Here is a 21208-nt window from a genome sequence, read left to right as displayed (position 1 = left end):
TAGCAGAGTAGGCGTGGATTGAGCTTGTGAATAAATGTTCTCCGAAGGGGTAGGCAGTGAGGAAGGACCGCCAAACAACTCGGTCTTGGCACACACTCCTTGCCTCATTCACATTCATACATCATCTCATACATACTCTTCTATTATTCTGACTCTTGACATGGCCCGACTCTAGTATTTGATTCACTTGGTCGTGCCATGTCTTCCTCGGGCGTCCCCGACTTCTGCTACCATTCGCATTTGCATCATATATCCTCCTTACACTCTTTTCTTCGCTCATTCGCTCTACATGCCCAAACCATATAAGCGTCCCTTTCTTGGTCTTACTCATTTCTCACACGATCATACTTGGTTTTACCACACACACGCCTTAGGGATCTCATTTCAACAGCATCCAATCTACTTTGATCCTTTCTCTGTCAGTTCCATGCCCCACTTCCATACATCATGGTACCAGAAAGTAGATTCCATTTTTCTAATTGGGTCACTTCTGGTAAGCACTATCTAAAGTTTAATCCGCCATGATTCATCACCGAATTAAATTGATTCACTTGTAAATAAATCACTACATTCTTGTATTTCTTTGTGACACATTTCATTGGAATAGAGTCAAGCTATGATTCATATGAAAGATATAAATTCTTAGCAAATATTATCATTGTACCATAATAATTATAACTGATAACAAATCCCTGGACTCCCGTATGTGCAAAGTTTAAGCTAAAAAAAATTATGTACTGCTCTCATTCTTTGTACAGTCGTATTATATTCAAGACTAAATTAGAATGTTGCCTCATTGAAGCGTTATAGACTAGGTTAACCCTGCGTTAGTATTTTTTTTTTTTTTTTAAAGACGGTTTACACATAGTTTCCCTGAGCACTTAGGCCATAGGTCCATTGTGCTATCTGCCATTTTACCTCAATCCTTTAACAACAACCCAGTCTCTTTTATAAAGTTCACCAGGGTTGTCATTGGGTATGTGGCTATGTCTTCTGGTTCTACTGTATGTCTCCCCAGGTATCTGAGCCTAGTTCTCACCAGGGTAGGACATTGGCACCATCGGTGAATTGGAGTCTCTTCATCCTCTTCACATTTCCTGCATCTATTGGTGTTTTCCACTCCCAATATCTGCACGTGTCTCCTGAGATGGCAGTGTCCCGTTATGCGTTAGTGTTAGGTTGTCGTTTGGCATCTAAAACTGCAGATGGACACTTTCCCAGGGCGATACTGGTTATTTTTGTGATACACACAGGAGACCCTGAGGAAAAAATTCCCTCGGGGTCTATGTCACCTTTCTGAGGGTCTTTTTAGGGAAAGGAATTTCTGGAAAAAAAGTATGAGGGGTTGGTAGGAATCTGGGAATCAAAGTGTCCAGGAGTGACAGACATACAAATCCATCCCTCCCGCTGCTTTGCAAGGCGATGGATCGAGAGAGTCTGGCTAGAAAGGTCAAAAGATCTCCCTCAACCAGTTTTTTTCGTTCAGGTTCACACGGTAGGCGGACAAACGCATCTGCCTCCAAGACCTAGAGAAACCTCACCCCACGAACCCAGGCACCCAGTCTAAGTCACCAAACGTAACAAACCACTTTGGGTGACCTATGGCAGGGGTGTTGGTTATACAATAAATGGTTCTCGGGGCAGCGGTTCCCGCCTGTGACAATAGATAATAGAAACAAGGGAGATGGACCATGAATCATTACTAAATTCAATACAGATGTCTCAATTTGGTAGGTTCAACCGTCGAGTGTTGTGTACAGACGATGTGATGGTTGGTTCAATTTTGTCAGTTGCTACTTTATAAAAAACACTAAAATTTGCAATCGTTCTACCAGCATCGTTCAGCATCGGCAAAAGACAAACCTGGTCTGTCATGTGAATCAGCAAAAAGATTTAAATAGTGATTATATATGATCGTAGTATCTCAAAACAAATTAAATCGTTATTTATCAAAAAGTACGTTAGAACTCCCGTTCATTACTCATGTCTAACATTTTATTTATTTTTATTCGTTTACACACAGCTATGCCCGACGGCTTCCTAGGCAGACTGAGTAAAGTTGATTCCACTGCTCAACCACGCTACAGACGATCCAACTTGGTTGAGTGGTTGGATGGCGCTTGTATGCTCTGGTGGTACAACAACATACAACGCATGTTGCCAACATTGTTCACCATAATGAGTTCATTGCATAGCCGCTTTGATAGTATGTGGAGTTTGGTCGTAGCTTAGTACACTGCCATTCCGTGTCTCCACTTTTTTCTTTATATCTATGAATGATGGATGTGACTTTTTCTAACCACGACGGCCACTCTTGCCTGTCCTAAATCTGTGGGGAGAGTTTTTTTGCAGTCGTTGTTTGCAAAGACACGGTTGACAGCACAACTGTTATTTGAAACTAGTCACCTGTGTTTTATTAATACGCTAAATGTAATGATTTTACACTTATATTGTACTGAGGAATGGGATAGCGGAACATTAGTCAAATGACTTTAATCAACTCTGCTCAAAAAATGTTCTTCCCAAATTTAAATAAAAAAAATGAATACCTTACTGATCAACACACCTACAGTACAAGGACGAAAACCTCAAATCTACTGAACATTACAAAATTAAATACATGTTTTGGACAGAAAAACCATTACTTCCATGCTACAAAACTATATAATGCCCTTACAAATGAAATTAAAAACATCACGAAGATAAAAAAGTTTCAAAACATCAAAATATCGCTAACTAAAAATGAAGAAATCATTGAAATTATGAAGTAACTCGAACACAACTAACAGTCGACAAAAATGAAGACAGCCTACAGTCCGCCTCGGAACAGGAATACCTAGTGAGGAGGATTGTTAATAAACTTGTACATATTTATAAAATTAAAATTATGCATCGCAATGCACTACCCTACTACCCTCGCAAAAACTGTTCCGCTATCAATAGGTTAAGGTGCTCCCATAGCCGCTGTGCCCACATGATGCACAGATGGGGCCTTAAAGAGTCGGCGATGTGTGAATGTGGTGCGGTCCAGACCACCGAACATGTGATCAACGAATGCCTGCTCCATTCATTACTTCATTCATTTGGCAGGCATCTCTGGTCCGGAGCCCCAAAATACCTGAAAAAAACCCTTGACTCTGTGCAGAAAAGGGGCGGTCCGTTTGATAGATTCCCCAATCTTAACAGACGGACTGCAATCTTTAGAGCACAGGCGTCAGGTAGGTATGCTGTCCTTGTTCTATCGGTATTACAATGGAAGATGCTCTGAGGAACTAGCGTCATTGATCCCTTCGGCACCGGTGCGTAGTCGGGATACACGCCAAACGCGCGCCCAACATTTGTACACGGTTGACATTTGTCACATGAGAACGGGTCGCTTCTACGATTCGTTCTTAAGTTCAACAGCTCGGCTGTGGAACGAACTGCCAGCCTCTGTGTTTCCTCCCTCCTACAACATGGGACTCTTCAAGACCCATGTTCACTCCTTCCTCTCCACAAAAAGACCCTCCACACAGCATCCCCAAAGATGACATAGGCCCTGAGGGAAATTATTTTGTTCAGGGCCTCCTGTGTGGAGTTAATATAAAAAAAAAAAATCCTTGGCGGGATTGATGAGGTCCACATGGCGACGCCTGAGGCCCTAGACTGGCTCGCAGACCTAGATGTCCCCCTCTGACCCCCCACCATACGAAAGAAGAAGAATAATGCACTACCTCGAATGATCTTACATCACACATAGAAGGGGCTGGACCTCTGCATTTGCAGTGTTGAAGAATCATGCCCACGCCCGCTACGAAGCAATGCAATTGCAGTGTCAATGTTATATATTCATTTTGCCTTTGGATATTACCTAATGGGAATCTAGGGATCAATGTGTCCAGGAGTGATGGACGCACAAATCCACCCTTCCCGCTCAAGGCGATGGGTCGAGAGAGTCCTGCTGGAGAGGTCAAAAGGTCTCCCTTAACCAATACGGCCCACGCGGTTGGTGGACAAACGCTTCTGCCGCCAATACCCAGACAAACCTCTTGGGGTGACCTATGACAGGGATGTTGGTTATCAGCGGTACGCAAACCTGCCTCCATTATAACATGTTTATTGAAACAAGGGAGATGGACCTTGAACCAATTCTAAATTCCCTACAGATGACTCAATTTGGTAGGTTTCCTTGAACCAATTCTAAATTACCTGCAGATGACTCAATTTGGTAGGTTTCCTTGAACCAATTCTAAATTACCTGCAGATGACTCGATTTGGTAGGTTCAACTGTTGTGTGTCAACCGTCGAGTGTCGCGTACAGACGATGCGATGTTTGGTTCAATTTAGTCAGTTAAAAAAATCATCAATCGTTCTAGCATCATCGTTAACTATTTACACGAAACGAAAAAGACAAACCTGGGTTAAAAAAATGGTTCACGGATTGAAATAAATTCAGTTGTATGATGCTACAGAAAGATTTAAATAAGTATCTCAAATACGAAAGAAGAAGAAGTATCTCAAAAGCAAGTAAAATCCTTATATATCAAAGTAGGTATCCTAGGTTCATTAGTTTGTCGATCTCCATAGTCGAGGGGTACGGTTTCAACTAGCAAGCCTATCGGTATTGCCCTGGTGTAAGACCACCATTCAGAATTGAAACTTTGCTTGAAATGCCTTTGGCCGTGTTTGGTGACCAGATCTGAATAGCCAGGTACTTACTCACCTTCCCCGTCTCCTTTTCCTCCCCACTACCTTCAGCCTCATATAACATACCCCATTGGGGGATGCCGTAGTCTCACTGGTTCCAGACGGTCGGGAGCAGTGAGACTACAGCTCTCTGGGACACTTGTGCGATTTCACATATTTCACGACTCCAAAAGCTGTTTTTAATTTTATTTTTTATTTATTTATCTATTCACTTATACATACAGTTTATAGGTACACATATTGACATTGGGTGCAAGTAATACAGATAGATGTTCCATATATAAAACATGGTAGTAGAACGAAATGTGATATGCAACTGTATATACATGATTGAAGCTTAGGTAGTAATGTTCTGTGATCACCTCACTAGGAGAACCTGTGCCGAGGTGTTCGCACGGGTGTTATTCTGCCGTCATAAGTGGAAAGACAATATCCTCCTTGGGAGTCTCCACCATAGTTCCACCCATGGTGGCAATATTTTACATTATTAGGTTAGAACTTAGAAGCTGTACATGTTGACATGTTTATAATAATATTATATAGACACAATGTAGTAATTTGAGATACGTATCAGGACACACTGAAGTACAAGAGTACAGATACATTGTGCAAATGTAGAACATGATTTAAACTTCATAATATTCAATACCTGTTTTAATTTTTATCATATTTTGTATGTACGCACTCTTAAAGAATGCTGTAATTCGACAATTTATATAGCGCCGGTTTTGTTAAACATCACCTAAAGGCCACTGTACAGTTGCATATCTCTAGGCTTTATCTACATCTGAAAATCATCATTAAAATTTATTACTGTTAAGAGGAAGCTATAAGCCAAAAATGTGTAGATTCTTGGTATATCTTATATCATATGTATTAGGCATTAAAATCGCTTGACAAACGAAGTCTAGAAACGTTCGATTTCAAGCAAAAAACTGGTTTTTATTTATTTTGTAAATAATTTTATAAGAAAGCAAAAAAGTAAATCAAGTGAAACTGTCACAGATAATCTTAGCTATAATCCTGTATTTTTTAAAGTTGCTTCCTTTACGCGTTCATACATTTCTATTGAAATTTTTTTTTTAGTAGTTTGCATTTATATTTTTATTAAGTAATTTATTTTTTTATTTGTATTCTACTCAAGCGAAGCGATAGGAAAACCTTCAATTTATCTAAATTTTGGTATTCATAATGTACACCAATTCGCTATAAAGATTAATCAAAATAGTGATTTGGCATTAAGCTTCGCCTTAAAAATAACAGTTGTAAAAATGTTATGGTTGATTTAGTAAAACAAATTATTCACTTTATTTTTTCATTTAAAGAAAGTATGATGAATAAATTCCAATGTTTAACCGGAGGCTGTAAGAATTGTATTTTTTAAATAATCGCTTACAGCTTGACACACTTAACTTTGCAATTGCTAGTCTAGTAGATTTTGTTACATAGTTTTTTTTTTATTGTGTCCCAGAGAGCCATAGTCTCAATCAGACATGTACTTTATTTCAAATGGAAATGCAAAATGCAAAATGGGTATTTTCCATTTTGCATTTTAAATGCTTTTCTAAAAACCATTTTTCATTTTGCATTTTAAATGCTTTTCTCAATGCATTTCCATTTTAAATGCTTTTTTGCAACATTCTTCCCACTATCTCCAATCATCTTTTTTTCATAAGCCCCAAATATCAGTCGGTCCGCAACCTCGCTATGAGAGATAATTTACATTTGTCAAGTTGCTCCCTGGTAGGAGCCCTGGCAATTGAGTGATACCATTACAAAAAATACTGATTCAAATACTGAACATGGGGCCATGACGCTGTGATATTAAATGTTAGATAGCAGTTTCTATGTTTTTACGTTGGCAACATTTGTCCCGCGCTAATTTTTTGTGGTTCATAATCCGTAGTCGTGGCATTCAGTGCGCCCTACTGTCGAATTTGGCAGCCATCTCTGGTCTGGAGCCCCTAAATACCTGAAAAAAACCCTTGACTCTGTGCAAAAACGGGCGGTCCGTTTGATAGATTCCCCAATCTTAACAAACGGACTGCAATCTTTAGAGCACAGGCGTCAGGTAGGTATGCTGTCCTTGTTCTATCGGTATTACAATGGAAGATGCTCTGAGGAACTAGCGTCATTGATCCCTTCGGCACCGGTGCGTAGTCGGGATACACGCCAAACGCGCGCCCAACATTTGTACACGGTTGACATTTGTCACATGAGAACGGGTCGCTTCTACGATTCGTTCTTAAGTTCAACAGCTCGGCTGTGGAATGAACTGCCGGCCTCTGTGTTTCCTCCCTCCTACAACATGGGACTCTTCAAGACCCATGTTCACTCCTTCCTCTCCACTAAAAGCCCCTTCACACAGCATCCCCAAAGATGACATAGGCCCTTAGGGAAATTATTTTCTTCAGGGCCTCCTGTATGGAGTTAATATAGAACAAAAAAAAAAATTGTATTACCATCATGTAATATGTTTGTTCTACATTGATGTCCATTATTAAATGACAAAACTGTTTAAAAATTCTTTAATTATTTCAATTGTTTGACCTGAGAAACCATTTTGCATTTTCAATGCATTTTGAAAATAGGTATTTTGCATTTGAAATGCTTTTCTAAAAACCATTTTGTATTTTGGGTACCCATCTTGCACATCTCTGGTCTCAATGCTCCTGACCGTCTGGAACCAGTGAGTCAATGGCAACTCCAATAGGCTGAAGATATCGGGATGGAGAAGGAGATGAGGAAGATTAATGTGGGGGAGTACCTGGATATTCAGAACATGGCTAAAGCCATTTCATGCAATGTGTCAATTCTGAATGATGGTGTAACATCAGGGCGATACTGACAGTATCTTCCACTCTGGAACATACTGTAAATATACTATGTATTATTTTAAATGATTAAATTTTTTATATGAACCCACTATCTCCGGCTTACTATTAGGAGGCCATTAGTTATTTTTATTTCTTTGGCCGCCTGAGCACTTGCGGATGACGAGTGCTGGTATCATGAAATTTGCTTAGATTTTTATTTATTAGGTTTACAACTATTTTTAGCTTGCATCTTCGTTTCCAGCATGAGCAACGGGGCTTATGAATAATGTCATTTCTTATTAGCTTTACATTTGCCAGAAATTTATTTGTACAGCGACCTTGAGGTGATTTTTCACGAAAACGGCGCTACACAAATTAATTAGCCAAATATTATTATTAGTAATTTTTTTTTTGCCAGCCAGTATGGATCTTCACATTTCTCACACGATCATGCATGGTTTTACCAGACGCACGCCTCAGGGATATCATTAGAAATAACATACTTCCTAAATACACAAACTCATCCACCTGCTCCAATTTTACTATCAAAAATAAACATATAAATTTTACTATCACAAATAAACATATAAATTTTACTATCACAAATAAACATATAAATTTTACTAAAACAAATAAACAGATATTTTACCATAAAAAATAAACATATAAATTTTGTATGCAAACATAAAAAAAAAATTAAATGGTAAAATTACTGATAATGGAAAATTTATTTTGTTATTTTGTTCATTTAATTGGGCAAATGTATTACAAAAGTTAGTCAACTTTTTTTATGGTTTCGTATAAAAATAATTAAAAAATTCACAAAGTGTCATAACTTCTTTTCGAATTGTGGTAGGAACTTTTGGTTTCATAAAGGTGCACATTGTAATTCTTTTGTGGTTAACTTATAGATTTTAGTATAAAGTTTCGTGTTTTCTCTTTATAACACCATTTAGATCAAACTAACTAATGTGTAACCGGCGTTGCTCTGTGACTTATAAATGGCTTGGGGTAAAGTTTTAAAATTGTGAGGATTTTTTAAAATATACAATTCCGTAGTATATTATTTTGATGTATCTCATAAAGTTTAGCCATCATTAGCAATGTAAGCGACAAAAATATATTTTTACGACTTGATTACAAAACATAGATTTTTCTCTAACTGGTAAGGAAAATCCTATAAAAAACCGTTGCCTAGTTTAGAAGAACTACTCGCACAAATAGACAGACTCGTATAGCGACTTTATTTTATACTATAGGGTTTTCTAATAGGAGGTGTTATTTTGATATTCAATCGTAAAAGATCAATGGTTTCATTGCTTGTGTGGCACGTAGCGCCGTCTTGTTGAAATTAAACGTTGTCCAGATCAATACCATCCAATTCCGGCCATAAAAAATCATTAATCATTCACAGTAACTGTTGCTCCAGCCTCATTTTCGAAAAAGTAAGGTCCAATGACTCCGCCGGACCATAAACCGCACCAAACAGTCACACATTGAGGATAGAGAGGCTTACAATAACTCTTGGGTTTTCCGAGCCCCAGATGCGACAATATTGCTTGTTGACGAAGCCACCGAGGTGAAAATGGGCCTCATCACTCAAGATGATTTGCATTTGATTCACTCAAGTGAATTTTAATAATTTCAATGCGTTGTTGAAGTGTGTATCGTTCCATTTTTATTAATGGCGTAGTTTCTACTTGTCAAATGTCAAAAAATGACAGCTTCAAAAGTAACATTTACCGAAATAGCGGGCTATTCAAAATAACAACTCTTATTGGAAAACCCTGTATTTAGAGATAAAGATTTCTCGGCATGACTGTATGACGACATGAGTTGTTCTCATAAGCGAAAAAATTTGCCTGAGGGACTAAGTAGACGGGAATCGCCCCTCTGGTCTGTGTCGCGGTGACTTTATTCAGACATGTCTACAAATAGATTTTTAATATTAGCTTATTCAATAAACCTTTAAAATACGAATTATTCTCAACGATTTCAATATTTGCTATCTTAAATGGGGTCAAACGATCGTGGATGTTTACTGAGGCAATAATCGTCTGTCTGCTCCGTAGGTTTGTGGGCTGGTGGAATAGTGGGCGGGATGCCGAGACGCCTGCACAAGCTAAGGTTACACTACCTAACTACCTCCGCTTGTTTCCTTGTAAAGTATTATTCTACTTTGAAGAGGACTTTCTGATTCATATTCAGTTATGAGCAATCTGAAAGTGTGTTGTCTGTTGTATTCAGATGATGCGGTGTTGATTTATAACATTATGGAAGATGTACCGTCTTTTATGTCCAGGATGCACCAATTATGTACGAAGTGTTAATGATGAATGTAAGTAAGTCTAAACTCATGATGTTTGAAAGAGAGAGTACGAAAACAGTCTGCAATTTAGTTGTGAAAATTGACATAAATACTAAGACGCATTATGTTCATACTAATCGAACAAAAAATATAACATGTTCTTTTTTTAGATGCAAATCGAATATTGAAACGCATTAGAAAGGGATAGCTATTCAAAGATTGTGTGTGCATGGGTGAAATAGCTATATTATTATGAAAGCCCCCCGTTTCTGCATGCGTAACAGTCTGGAACGAGTGAGACTATGGCATTCCCAATTAGAGTATGCTGTGTGTAGTAAGGAGGGCAAGGAGATGGTGAAGAAGTGTTGGAGTACCTGGCTATTTAGATCTGGTCACCAAACACCGCTAAATCCATTTCAAGCAACATTTCAATTCTGAATGCTGGTCTTACACCAGGGCGATATTGAAAGTATCTTCCACAGTGACTAAATAGTGAAATAACACAAATTCATCAGATAAAAATTATTGCGCACGTCAGGATTTGAACCTGCGACCTTCGGATTGCTATTCGAGAGCCTTGCCACTCGACCATGGAGACCTGAAATTGAAAAGTATTTATTTAATGGAAAGAAATTCTATCAGATTGGTTGGTTTTTACTCGAGAATGATTTGGGCATTTCTCAAAAGCGCAGAAAGGCATTGTTTTCACAAAAAAGAGTCTAGAGTGACGTGTTTGTGGCAGTTGTTGACCAACAGCTTGTCTGACCAACGAACTTATGTGCGATGCTAAACGCAGTAAATCTCAAGTATGTCCACTGGACAGTTGTCTAAGTAACCTATCTTCTTTTTTAATTCATCGAAGCTTGTGGATGATGAATACTAATAGTGCAAGTGGGTCAGTTTGTGTCAGTATATTATTGAGATACAACATTTTAGAATTGCTTTAGATTAGTAATAAATAGATATTTTTTGAATATCGGTTTGCATTTAAAAATGACTTCATTCATTGATCTACGGGTCATATTAAGTTTAGAGATAGTGCAAAATAAAAACAATGCAGATAGCGCGTATAGTGTGCGTTCAGTCTTATCAATGCGAGCTGCAATTTACTATCACTGCACTATAAATTGCATTTAATTAGTTTAACCTTTGGATGTATATTAAACTGAGTTTTTGATGTTTATGGGTAAGACGTCAAATATTAATCATTTTCTTTTAACTAAATAATTTTGCATTACAGTAAACTCTTATAAGTTTTTCCAAGATAAATTTACATGCAGCTTGTTAAGAGATGAACTGGACTTACTTTAACCAGTGATTGACTGACATTATTTGTATTTACATTTTAAAAGAAATTTCGGTCTCCGGCGACTTTTTTCAAAATTATTTAAACTCTTGCAAACTTTACTTTTCTGCGCAGGATCTGAATGTTCGTTCTTAAACAAATTGCCTGACGTAGCGACGTTAAAATTGAGTGAGGTGTATCCGACGTTTCTCGACTTTTCTCTACTTTCAATAAATATAATATCCATGTACATATTATAAATATATAAACCTTTTGGAAGAAATCCTCTTAAATAATAGTTAAAACCCTATCAAACTCCGTTACATAGTTTAGAAGAACATAGTTTAGTTTACATAGTTTAGTTTACATAGTTTAGTTTACATAGTTTAGTTTACATAGTTTAGTTTAGACTTTGTTTTATACTATTTAAAGATACCTTTGTATAATAAACCGAATGTTCCATACTATTCCCGAACATTCCACAACTTTTCAGAATTTTCCGGGATGTTCTGGAATGCTCTCGAATACTCTCGAATGTCCTGGACTGTTCTAAAAATTTATAGAGGGCGAAACTTCCAGCCCTTATATCTTCAAAAGCACGCCCTTCAGGTCAAATTGGGAACCTTCTTCATGGATGGGGGATAGAGGACTACCACACCATATAACTCCCTTGATCGTACCGGGACTCTTTTCTGAGATTTAACGGCACGCACATTTACAATATATATTTGATTTTTTAAAAGTGTCTCAACTAAATAGTGTAACAAAATTTTGGAAACGAGCCTGAATTTTTGTTTCCCGATTTGGGATATGTAGTTAAGTTTTTACGCAGCTAGCAAAATGCGCGTTATTGTAAAAAGGACTAGTAATTCGTAAGCAGATATTTTTTTCGAGGACTGAATAGTGTGACTCCTGTACTCCGCGCAAGTTTCCCTGATTGGCTCGTCTATTATTTTGAATATCTGTGCATATAATAATAACAATCATATCGAACCTTCCCAAACTTGTTCACTGCTGGGAATACAACTAGATGCAAATACAAACTGGAAAGAACATGTATCTAAAGTTGTAGCAAAAATCAGTAGCTCTTCTTTTATTCTAGGCACCCTTAAACATATCTTAAACATCGAGTCAGTAATCACCGCATACTATGGATACGTATACTCAATGATAAAATACGGAATAGTGTTTTGGGGAAACTCAGTAAATGCCAAAGATGTTTTTATCATCCGGAAGAGGTGCCTATGAAAAATTACAAACTCTGATCACCAGGATTCATGTTTACCAATTTTTTTAAATCTCAAACTTCTCACAGTGACGGACATATAATTAATGGAGTTATATAGGTTAGTTCGATCATCTCCATAAAAGTTCCCACAAAAAACTCAACACATAAACACGCTACAAGGTTCACAGAAAACTTATTAATCCCAAAAGCAAACAAAACTATATTTCAAAAAGGACCACACTACATGGCCATTAAAGTATATAACAACCTTCCACGCAGCATCAAACAAATAACCGACATACTTTAATTTAAATCATCACTAAAAACATTTCATTTAAACAAATGTCACTACACCTTAAATGAATACCTTACATGAATTAAATACCTCTGTTTTTTTATTTATTATTTACATACATTTGTTAACATGTAATTGTTGGGTTATGTAATATAATGTGTATTTGTTGGGTTAGCTGGAAGAAATAGGATGTAACCTATAAGCTATACCCTTTGTACTCTGTATTTTTGTGCAATAAATATTTTTTGAATTTCGAATTTACACAGAAGTATAGTTCTTTCACGTTATTATAACTGAATCCTCAAACGGTAAACATTAATAGAACAATTTATTCTGTGACGAGAATACTTAATTAGAAAGGGGCCGTGTTTGAAATTCCTATGCTAATAATGATGATTAATATTGTCCACATTGTACTACGTTTTACTGACGTTGCACTATTTCCAGGTTGACTGTACTCTTCCGTTATAGTTAAAGGTCGGAATCAGTGGTGGCTCGAGCACTTTTTCAATGGTGGGGACTGACATTTTTTTACGTGTGCTGAAATTTTTTTATTTTTCTGGGATAGTTTTAAGTGAATAATCACTCGGGGTTAATATTATGTGATATTCTCGGGGTATCATATTATGTGATATACTCGGGGTTAATATTATTATTTTTTTATTATTTTTTATTGTTTAACTTATAACATTGTTACATTGTACATAAAATAAGTTAAAAATAAGTAATAGTGTAAAACATATGTTGTTGAATTTCTACTCCAATGAAGAGTGCTAGCTCTTGAGCTTGGCGTAGGAGTTATTTGACAATTATTTCATGTTTATATCAGTAATTAACATTATTACAGTACAATAAATATAAACTTAAAAGAGGATTGTGACGTTAATTTTGGTTGAAACATGAATTGAAGTTATAACATTTGATAGGTGATATTAATTTTTTTAAAGATAAATTTGACCTTCTTTTTGAATAAAATAAAATCTGGTATTTTTTTCACTTCTTCGGGAAGACTATTAAAATATATTATGCCTTTGTAAATGTAGTTATTGTGCATTTGTTGTGTTGAAAATAGAGGAATTTGGATGTTAAAATTATGCCTTAAGGATGAGTTAAATTTAAGTTTTTTTACTACAGTTTCTTTATATATTTGTAATATTGCATCTTTTTTATAGAGGTCTTCAATTTTTGGTACTTCGAAAATTTTGAACAATGATGCTGAAGAGAAAGTTGGTTTTTTTTTCAAAATTACTTTGATAATTAGTTTTTGTACCACTTTAACAGAGCTTAAAAATTTTTCATATGCACCTCCCCACCCAATGATTCCATACTGAAGTAATGATTGGACTAGTGCGTAATAGACTTTTTTTAGGTTGTTTATCTTGAGAACATTTCTTAATCTAATGAATATATAGATACATTTTCTAATGCGTTTAACAAGTTCACATATGTGTCTGTTCCATTTCATATGTTGGTCTACAATTACACCGAGGTATTTTATTTCAGTTGTTTGGTTTAGTATGGTACATGATTCATTACAAACATCTTTGTTACATTTTTTGTTGTGTATTATTATATGAATGTTGGGGTTAGTTTTGAATTTATTTATTGTGAATGGTATATAAACTGTTTTTTTTGCGTTAATTGTAAGTAGATTTGTATCGAACCAGTTTTTTAGGATTTGGATGTCATTATTTGCATTTTCATTTACAATTTTCCAGTCATTACCCTTAATTATGATAATTGTATCATCTGCGTAAGATATAACTGTTCCACTGAGGTTTTGTTTGAAAATATCGTTTACGTACATGATAAAAAGTAAAGGACCCAAAACAGTACCTTGTGGTATCCCAAAATCACTTGTAGGTGGTAGACTAGATGCGTGATTAATTTTTACAACTTGTGTTCTTTGGTGAAGATAACTTTTTAGCCAACTTAATGCTGTGTCATTAAAACCTACGATCTTTAATTTTTGTATTAGTTTGACATGAGATATGCTGTCGAAGGCTTTTTGGAGATCAACAAAAATACCAACACATTTTAATGATTTGTCTAAAGCGTCTTGTATGGTACTAGATAATTTAGCAATGGCGTCTTTTGTGCTTTTGTTTTCCATGAATCCAAACTGATTTTCGTGAATTATATTATTAATCTTTATGAACTGAGTTATTCTTTTTTGGCAATTTTTTCAAATATTTTTGCAATGTTTGATAGTAAAGAAATAGGGCGGTAATTGGTTGGTTCTTCCGGATTGCCGGTTTTAAATATTGGTATAATTACAGATTGTTTGTACATGGATGGAAAAACTCCGCTTTGAAAACTTGTATTGATTATATGAGTTAATGGTTAATATTATGTTAATATTCTATGATAATCTTTAAATGCAAATTCAATTGACTGTTAGAAATGATGAATAATAAGAAAATTCAACCATCTTTATTTAAAATTTTGACAAATGAGAATGTATTTGAAAAAAAAAGGTTTTCACAAAACAAAATACTAATACATTTTAGTTGCACAATAAAATGATTGTTTTTGATAAAAACAGTAAAACAGTTTGCGTAAGAGCTAAATATGGGGAGGCTCTAGGGCAGGCTTTCCCAACCTTTTTGTACTCTAGAGCACATTCTAAAATATTGGTAGAGTGGCGGGCACCACCTATTTTTAATCGACAAACTTGGGGCAGCAATCGCAATCAATCAATAACAACAACGCGTGCAATACTATTTGCACATCACTCCTTGTACACGCCGAAAACCCGAAGTGAGCCGATGATCGCCGAACCGATCGGGACGGTACGAGCACGTGACGTTTGGCTGTCGGAGCCATGCTTATTGCTTTCACTGACAGACAGAACTGGCAGAGTCATGTGCCATGTGTTTTGGCGCCTTCGGCGTTCATCGGCTCAGTTCGTGCCGTTCGTTCACTTGGGGTTTTCTGCGTGTACAAGGAGTGATGTGCAAATAGAACTCTCCGTTCCAGGCTAGCGTGAAGAGTGCAGTCTGGCTCACCGCTAGACAGGTTGCGACAAGTACTGTCAGCAAAGGAACCACTCATACATACAATATCGCAAATATACGAACATATTTAATAAACCTAGGCACTCAAAAAAAATAAAACTCTAACAAATAAATTTTAAAAAATCACATTTTTAATTAATGTTTATGAAAAAATTATTTCACTGTCGATTAGTGGGGGCTAGGGCTTAGTAAAGAATTCATTCATTTTGATAAAGTTATTTTGACAGTTCGAGTAAAAGCTTAATATGGAGGCTGTAGACGTTAATAAAGAAAACATTCATTTTGATGAAGACAAAGTTTCAATAATTTTTTTCTTTTAGTAATATCTGGTAGGAATCGTCCCCATTGTCCCCCCCTTTGAAGAACCGCCACTGGTCGGAATCTTATTAGTATTCAAGCCACTGCTGTTTATTTACTCAGCTGAGGAAGTCATCAAAGTGATTGAAAGGCATTTCAGGTGTGGATTTAATGGATTATTCATGGAATTAATGGGTGTGAAATTTGTAGATTGTTAGTGATTAGAATGTTGTTAAGGGAGGTTAAGAACACAGACAAAATGTTATAAATCCAATTTATGCTGCTAATGTATATTGCATATATTTTATTTTATTTATTTACTAGCTGACTGACATATACCCGGTGTTGCTGGGGATTATCCTTAGGAGATATACATATACCATTTGAGACATTTCTGTAGGCCTTTTTAAGATATACAATTCCGTAGTACATTATGCTGATGTATCTCATAAGGTTTAGCCAGCGTTAACAATGTATCGCCCGAAAATATATTTTTACAACTTGATTATAAAACATCGACATTTCTCTATTTTCTATAAATATAATATGCATGTATTATACAGGGTGTATCGGCAAGTACCCGACAAACTTTAACCAGCTATTCCTCAGCACATTTGGAGTAAAAAATGTTACGGGCGCTTTGCTCTCCGGTAACATTTTTTTTTCCATTAAAAACAAAAATAAATAAAAAATCCACACTCCGTCACTGTCATTTGCATTGTTTCTCGTGTTCAACAGCTGTTATTAGCAAGTGTGTCAAAAAGTATCCTCGCTCTTTCGTACACACTAAATAATAATAGTTAAAAATGAGACGAATGGTGCCGTGCCATTTCGTTGTAATTGTAAAAGCGCGCCAACGTAGGTACGTACGTACATTATTCAACGAAACTCGAACAAAATATTGCCAGACGGGTTTTCAAACTTTGACAAAGGATAAAACATTGGTGATATGTGGTGAAAATATGAATAATATATTTTTTATTAAAAAAAAATGTTACCGGACCTCAAAGTGCCCATAACATTTTTTACTCCAAATATGCTAAGGAATAGCTGGTTAAAGTTTGTCGGGTACGTGCCGATACACCCTGTATATGTAAACCTTCCGGAAGAAATTATCTAAATGATGGTGAAATCCCTATCAAAATCCGTTCGGTAGTTTAGAAGAATTAAGCGCACAAACAGACGGATGCGGATAGCGACATTATTTTATACTATTTAGAGTTTTGGTTTACGTCCGGCTGCTCTGAAATAACAGTAAACCAATAAACTAAATATGAAACAATATTATTAAAACATGTAACAGTAATTTAAAATAAAATGGAAACTAGAACAATACTACATATTAGACAAATCACTAAAACTACATTACTAACGCTACTATAATTTGTAGGATTCAACAAAGTGTTGGTATAGATTACGATTAATTCTATAAATGGAATCAGTAAAAATATCAATAGTATCCCCAAACTTGTTGCCTATTGTTGAGTGAGTGTTTCTGATAGTTTTTGGGTATTTAAATATAATTTTGAAAAATTTAACCGTAAAAATTTTTTTATTTTTTTTTTACTATAATTTAAAAATATATATATTGTTTGACTGAAGATTGAACCTCCCTCCTCATTACTGGCTTTTAACTACTGTGAACTTTAAAATGTCTTTTAAAACAAAAAAATTGATGGGTTGAACCAGGGACTGGAGTCAACCGCGCTAACAACTGAGCCAAATCCTGATTGGATAGGACCGACATTTATTTTTTATATGAACTGCTGTAACGTCATCCGATTTCAGAGAAATGCGTATTAGTCCGCGTGATTGCCACCAAATGTTTATAGGATGCATTGTCATTGACAACGAGTCTATCTGCCGAGTTTCAGCTCAATCGGATGTCGGGAAGTGTCTGTAAGTGACGTTGAAAATGTCAATGGTCAATGCAGCATCTTTGAGCCGCAGTTGACTCGCTCTTTTGATTGGTACATTCTGATAGGCAAAGTCATCGCTGTCTGAGCATAAAAGGCACTTGGGATCTCCCACGAGTATACTCAACCTCTTAGGCACATACGTATAAGTTAACCCCTTTAAACATAGGTGGATCAAGTACAGTTGCAGATATTAACCTTTTTTTTACCTATTAAATGCTATTGTTTTATTTTACCTCTGACACTGACTCCCTGGCTAAACAACACTCAAAATTCTGAGGAAAATGGCTTGAATAATTTTATTTTACACATTGAAATTAGGGTTCTCCTTGGAAGAGTCTAGTTCATAACTCATTTTCATTTGCGTGCTGACTGTCGCCGAGCTACGACCAAACTGCACGCACTATCAAAGCAGCGAAATCAATCAAAGTTATGCGTTTGGTGTCGCTGTGCATAGATGCGATTTGCGGTAGTATGGGTTAACAATGTTGACGACACTTTTGAGCCCATGTTTTCTTTGCCTATCTTCCTCGTTTCTATTATCTATGACCTTTAGAGTTCATTATTCACAGTATAAATTTATTAGTTCTTTGCAAATTCCTCTACGATATTTCAGATCACAAAAGCGTAGAGTCAAATTTATTCCAAGCAGTGTTCTCACTTAATCTCAATCATTCCAGATCGCCAAACTGGAAGAGCTGGAGGATGGCAAGTCTTACGTCTGCTCCGGCAAGGGTGAGACCTTCAAGAAGCTGGATTACAACTCGCTGGCGACGCCCCGTCCTGAGAACCCCACCGGCCCAACGACGGAAAAGGTCGCCTCCAACCGGCTGTCGCGGGTCTTCAACGGGACTGGTTCGCCGTACGCAGCCGGCAATGGGACCACCCTAGCGGGCAAGGTTGGAGATGCATCGGTGGTGCAACCACGGATCGTGACAATCATTCGGAATGGCATTAAACCCAGAAAGGTAATACATACATATTTTCATGCATTCACGTCTTCTTCTCTAGTCAATTCCTCATCGCTGAGGATCGTGATTCCACTACGAATTTCCTGGTGGATAAGGTCCCTCTGCTCCTCGCGGTTCTGCGCTGCGTGGAGAGCCACAGACACCGACTTTCCAGACGCTAGTAATACTTGATCACTCCAGCGCATCGGTGATCTTCCTCTTCCACACCTGCTTTCCACTTTGCCAGCGACTATGTCATCTCTAATGGATTCACTTATAAATTCGCCCGTTCGCCAGAATTGACTTTTGGGGATCAATGGTGAGAGGCACAAAATAAAAGTCGTGACGTGAAGGTCACAGTGTTTATTGATGAGTCAGGTGGCCGTAATGAGAGTGAGGTAGGACAGATGTGGTATTCTCCAGACGCTGCGGTGATTTGCTGGTCAAGCGCGGGTCAGTGAGTCGACGCCGGGCGCTGGTGACCGGGACTCGTTGACTGTCAGGCACTGGCGATCTGGGGAATCAATACTCCAGTGCTGACGGGAAGGCCGAAGGTGCGGCGGACCTTGTAGGCGATTGAGCGGGAGCTGCGTAGACCAGTGAGGATGCTGCGTGTCCTCGTGGTGGTCATGATGCGTGGATGAAGCGCTGGTCAGAGACGCTGGAACCAGGGCGCTGTAATCCGTGTAGCGCTGGCCAGGGACGTGGCCGAGACGCTAAGATGATGTCCCGATGGAGTCCATGATTGTACGGGCGAAGTCGGGTGTCTAGTCCTTCGCGGGGGGCGCGGGGCGCACCGATCGTCACTCGTGAGATCAGTAAATCGTTGGCGGCAGATTGATGACTGACTGACTGACTGGCTGCGTCGGGCTTATTTATACTGTTCGGCCGGTGACAGCAGTAGGTAGATGAATGGCAACTAAATCGAAGCCACTCGCTCGGTCTGGGCCTTTCGCGAAGTTTCGGCGGCGCGGCAATTATGCCTAGGCGGTAGACTCGAACCTTCTGGCGAGTTCTCGTAATGTGCCAGACGGACTGCGACGTATTGTCGCCGGTAGATACTTGAAGCAGGTAGGTTGCTTTGTTTTGATTTCGGCTGCAAGTACGTACCTAAGTAGCGTTGAGCTGTCTATTATAAATGAATTAATCTGGTTTCTTCTTGATACTACAAACTCATTTGCTTGCCACCTAGCTACCAAATCCGTGCCCAGGGTTGAAAATTGTTGATAAAAATGTGGCGCCATTTGCGTCTGTTTCTCACCCATGCGCCGTGAGTTCAATTCCTCGGCTGGTTAAGTCCCCCATAAGGACACGAGCAATATTTTCCGCTTACCGAGGTGGTAGTAGAAGATTTTCAAATATTGTCAGGTTATTCGTAACCCGGGAATGTTTGTCTTTCTTTTTAAATAAAAAAAATAATAATGTATGAAACCATACCGCATGCTATTTTTGCTTTACGACTAATGTCAGGGGCCGCGGCAGCGATCGACCGAGTAAAATAGTACAAAAGTGGCATGCTTTAAATGATTAATGCGGTAAAACGATCGATGATTTCTATTTTTGTATTCAATTAATTCGAGACTGGAAGAACATACACGTTAGGCCTGAGAGTGATATACAGAGTATGAAAACGGTCTTATGGTGTAAATTATTTATTATATTATATATTTATAGTGCAGACCCATTAAAAAGTGTAGGATTTGTGAAGTTGAAGAGTATTTATAAAAATTTTTAAAAGTCTCGGTATTGCTGTTCAAAAGAATAAATTTACCTTTCGAATGTTGTAAACTTTGAAAAATATCTATAAAAATACATGTACAAACGAAATACACATTTCAAATTATTAATTAATAAAATTATTTTAGTACCTACTTTATCACTTGTCTGACATGAGTTGTTATACTTATCAGTTCCAATTTTGACAATAAAAAATTTCAATACATAATATGAATAACTATAATACGTAAGAATATTTTACATCCAACGTGTGTGCACTGATAATCGAAATTAGTATGTTTAATATTACGACTTATTATACAAAGAATCTAAATTATTTAATATTCGTAAATTATTTATATTACAAACTATGAAATATGTTTTTAAAAACAAAAATAATTTCAAAATAAATGAAAACAGAATGAGCAAAAGAACAAATAATATATTTTACACCCCCCAAACCAATACTAATTAACGCAGACACATAGCAGTTTCATTGGTCCTCGTACATTTAACCTTCTACCACTGCAAACTCAAATGATAAATAAAATGTAAAATAGGTAAAACTATGGCTTAATGATGCAGATATTGAAACACTTTTTCTATAAATTTATCTATCCTTCTACAACTCACTTGCTGTAACTTTCTAAACTGTTGTACATTATGTTTTCTCTTTACTTTTTATAAAAACAAA

General features: G+C 37.0%; 1 protein-coding gene across 1 annotated transcript in view; it reads left to right on the top strand.

Moving 5' to 3' along the window:
- Positions 1 to 21208, top strand: part of LOC149414923 (serine/threonine-protein kinase GA29083) — a 47339-nt gene that overhangs the window by 7484 nt on the left and 18647 nt on the right. Inside the window, exon 4 of the mRNA XM_089643622.1 lies at positions 18529 to 18816. Within this exon, the coding sequence (XP_089499748.1) occupies positions 18529 to 18816 (288 nt within the window). The remainder of the gene's footprint in view (positions 1 to 18528; positions 18817 to 21208) is intronic.

Source organism: Hesperophylax consimilis, chromosome 19 (assembly GCF_061612785.1).
Source record: "Hesperophylax consimilis isolate HC1 chromosome 19, BYU_Hcon_1.0, whole genome shotgun sequence".
Lineage (NCBI taxonomy): Eukaryota > Metazoa > Arthropoda > Insecta > Trichoptera > Limnephilidae > Hesperophylax > Hesperophylax consimilis.
This window is presented reverse-complemented; position numbering and strand designations above follow the sequence as displayed.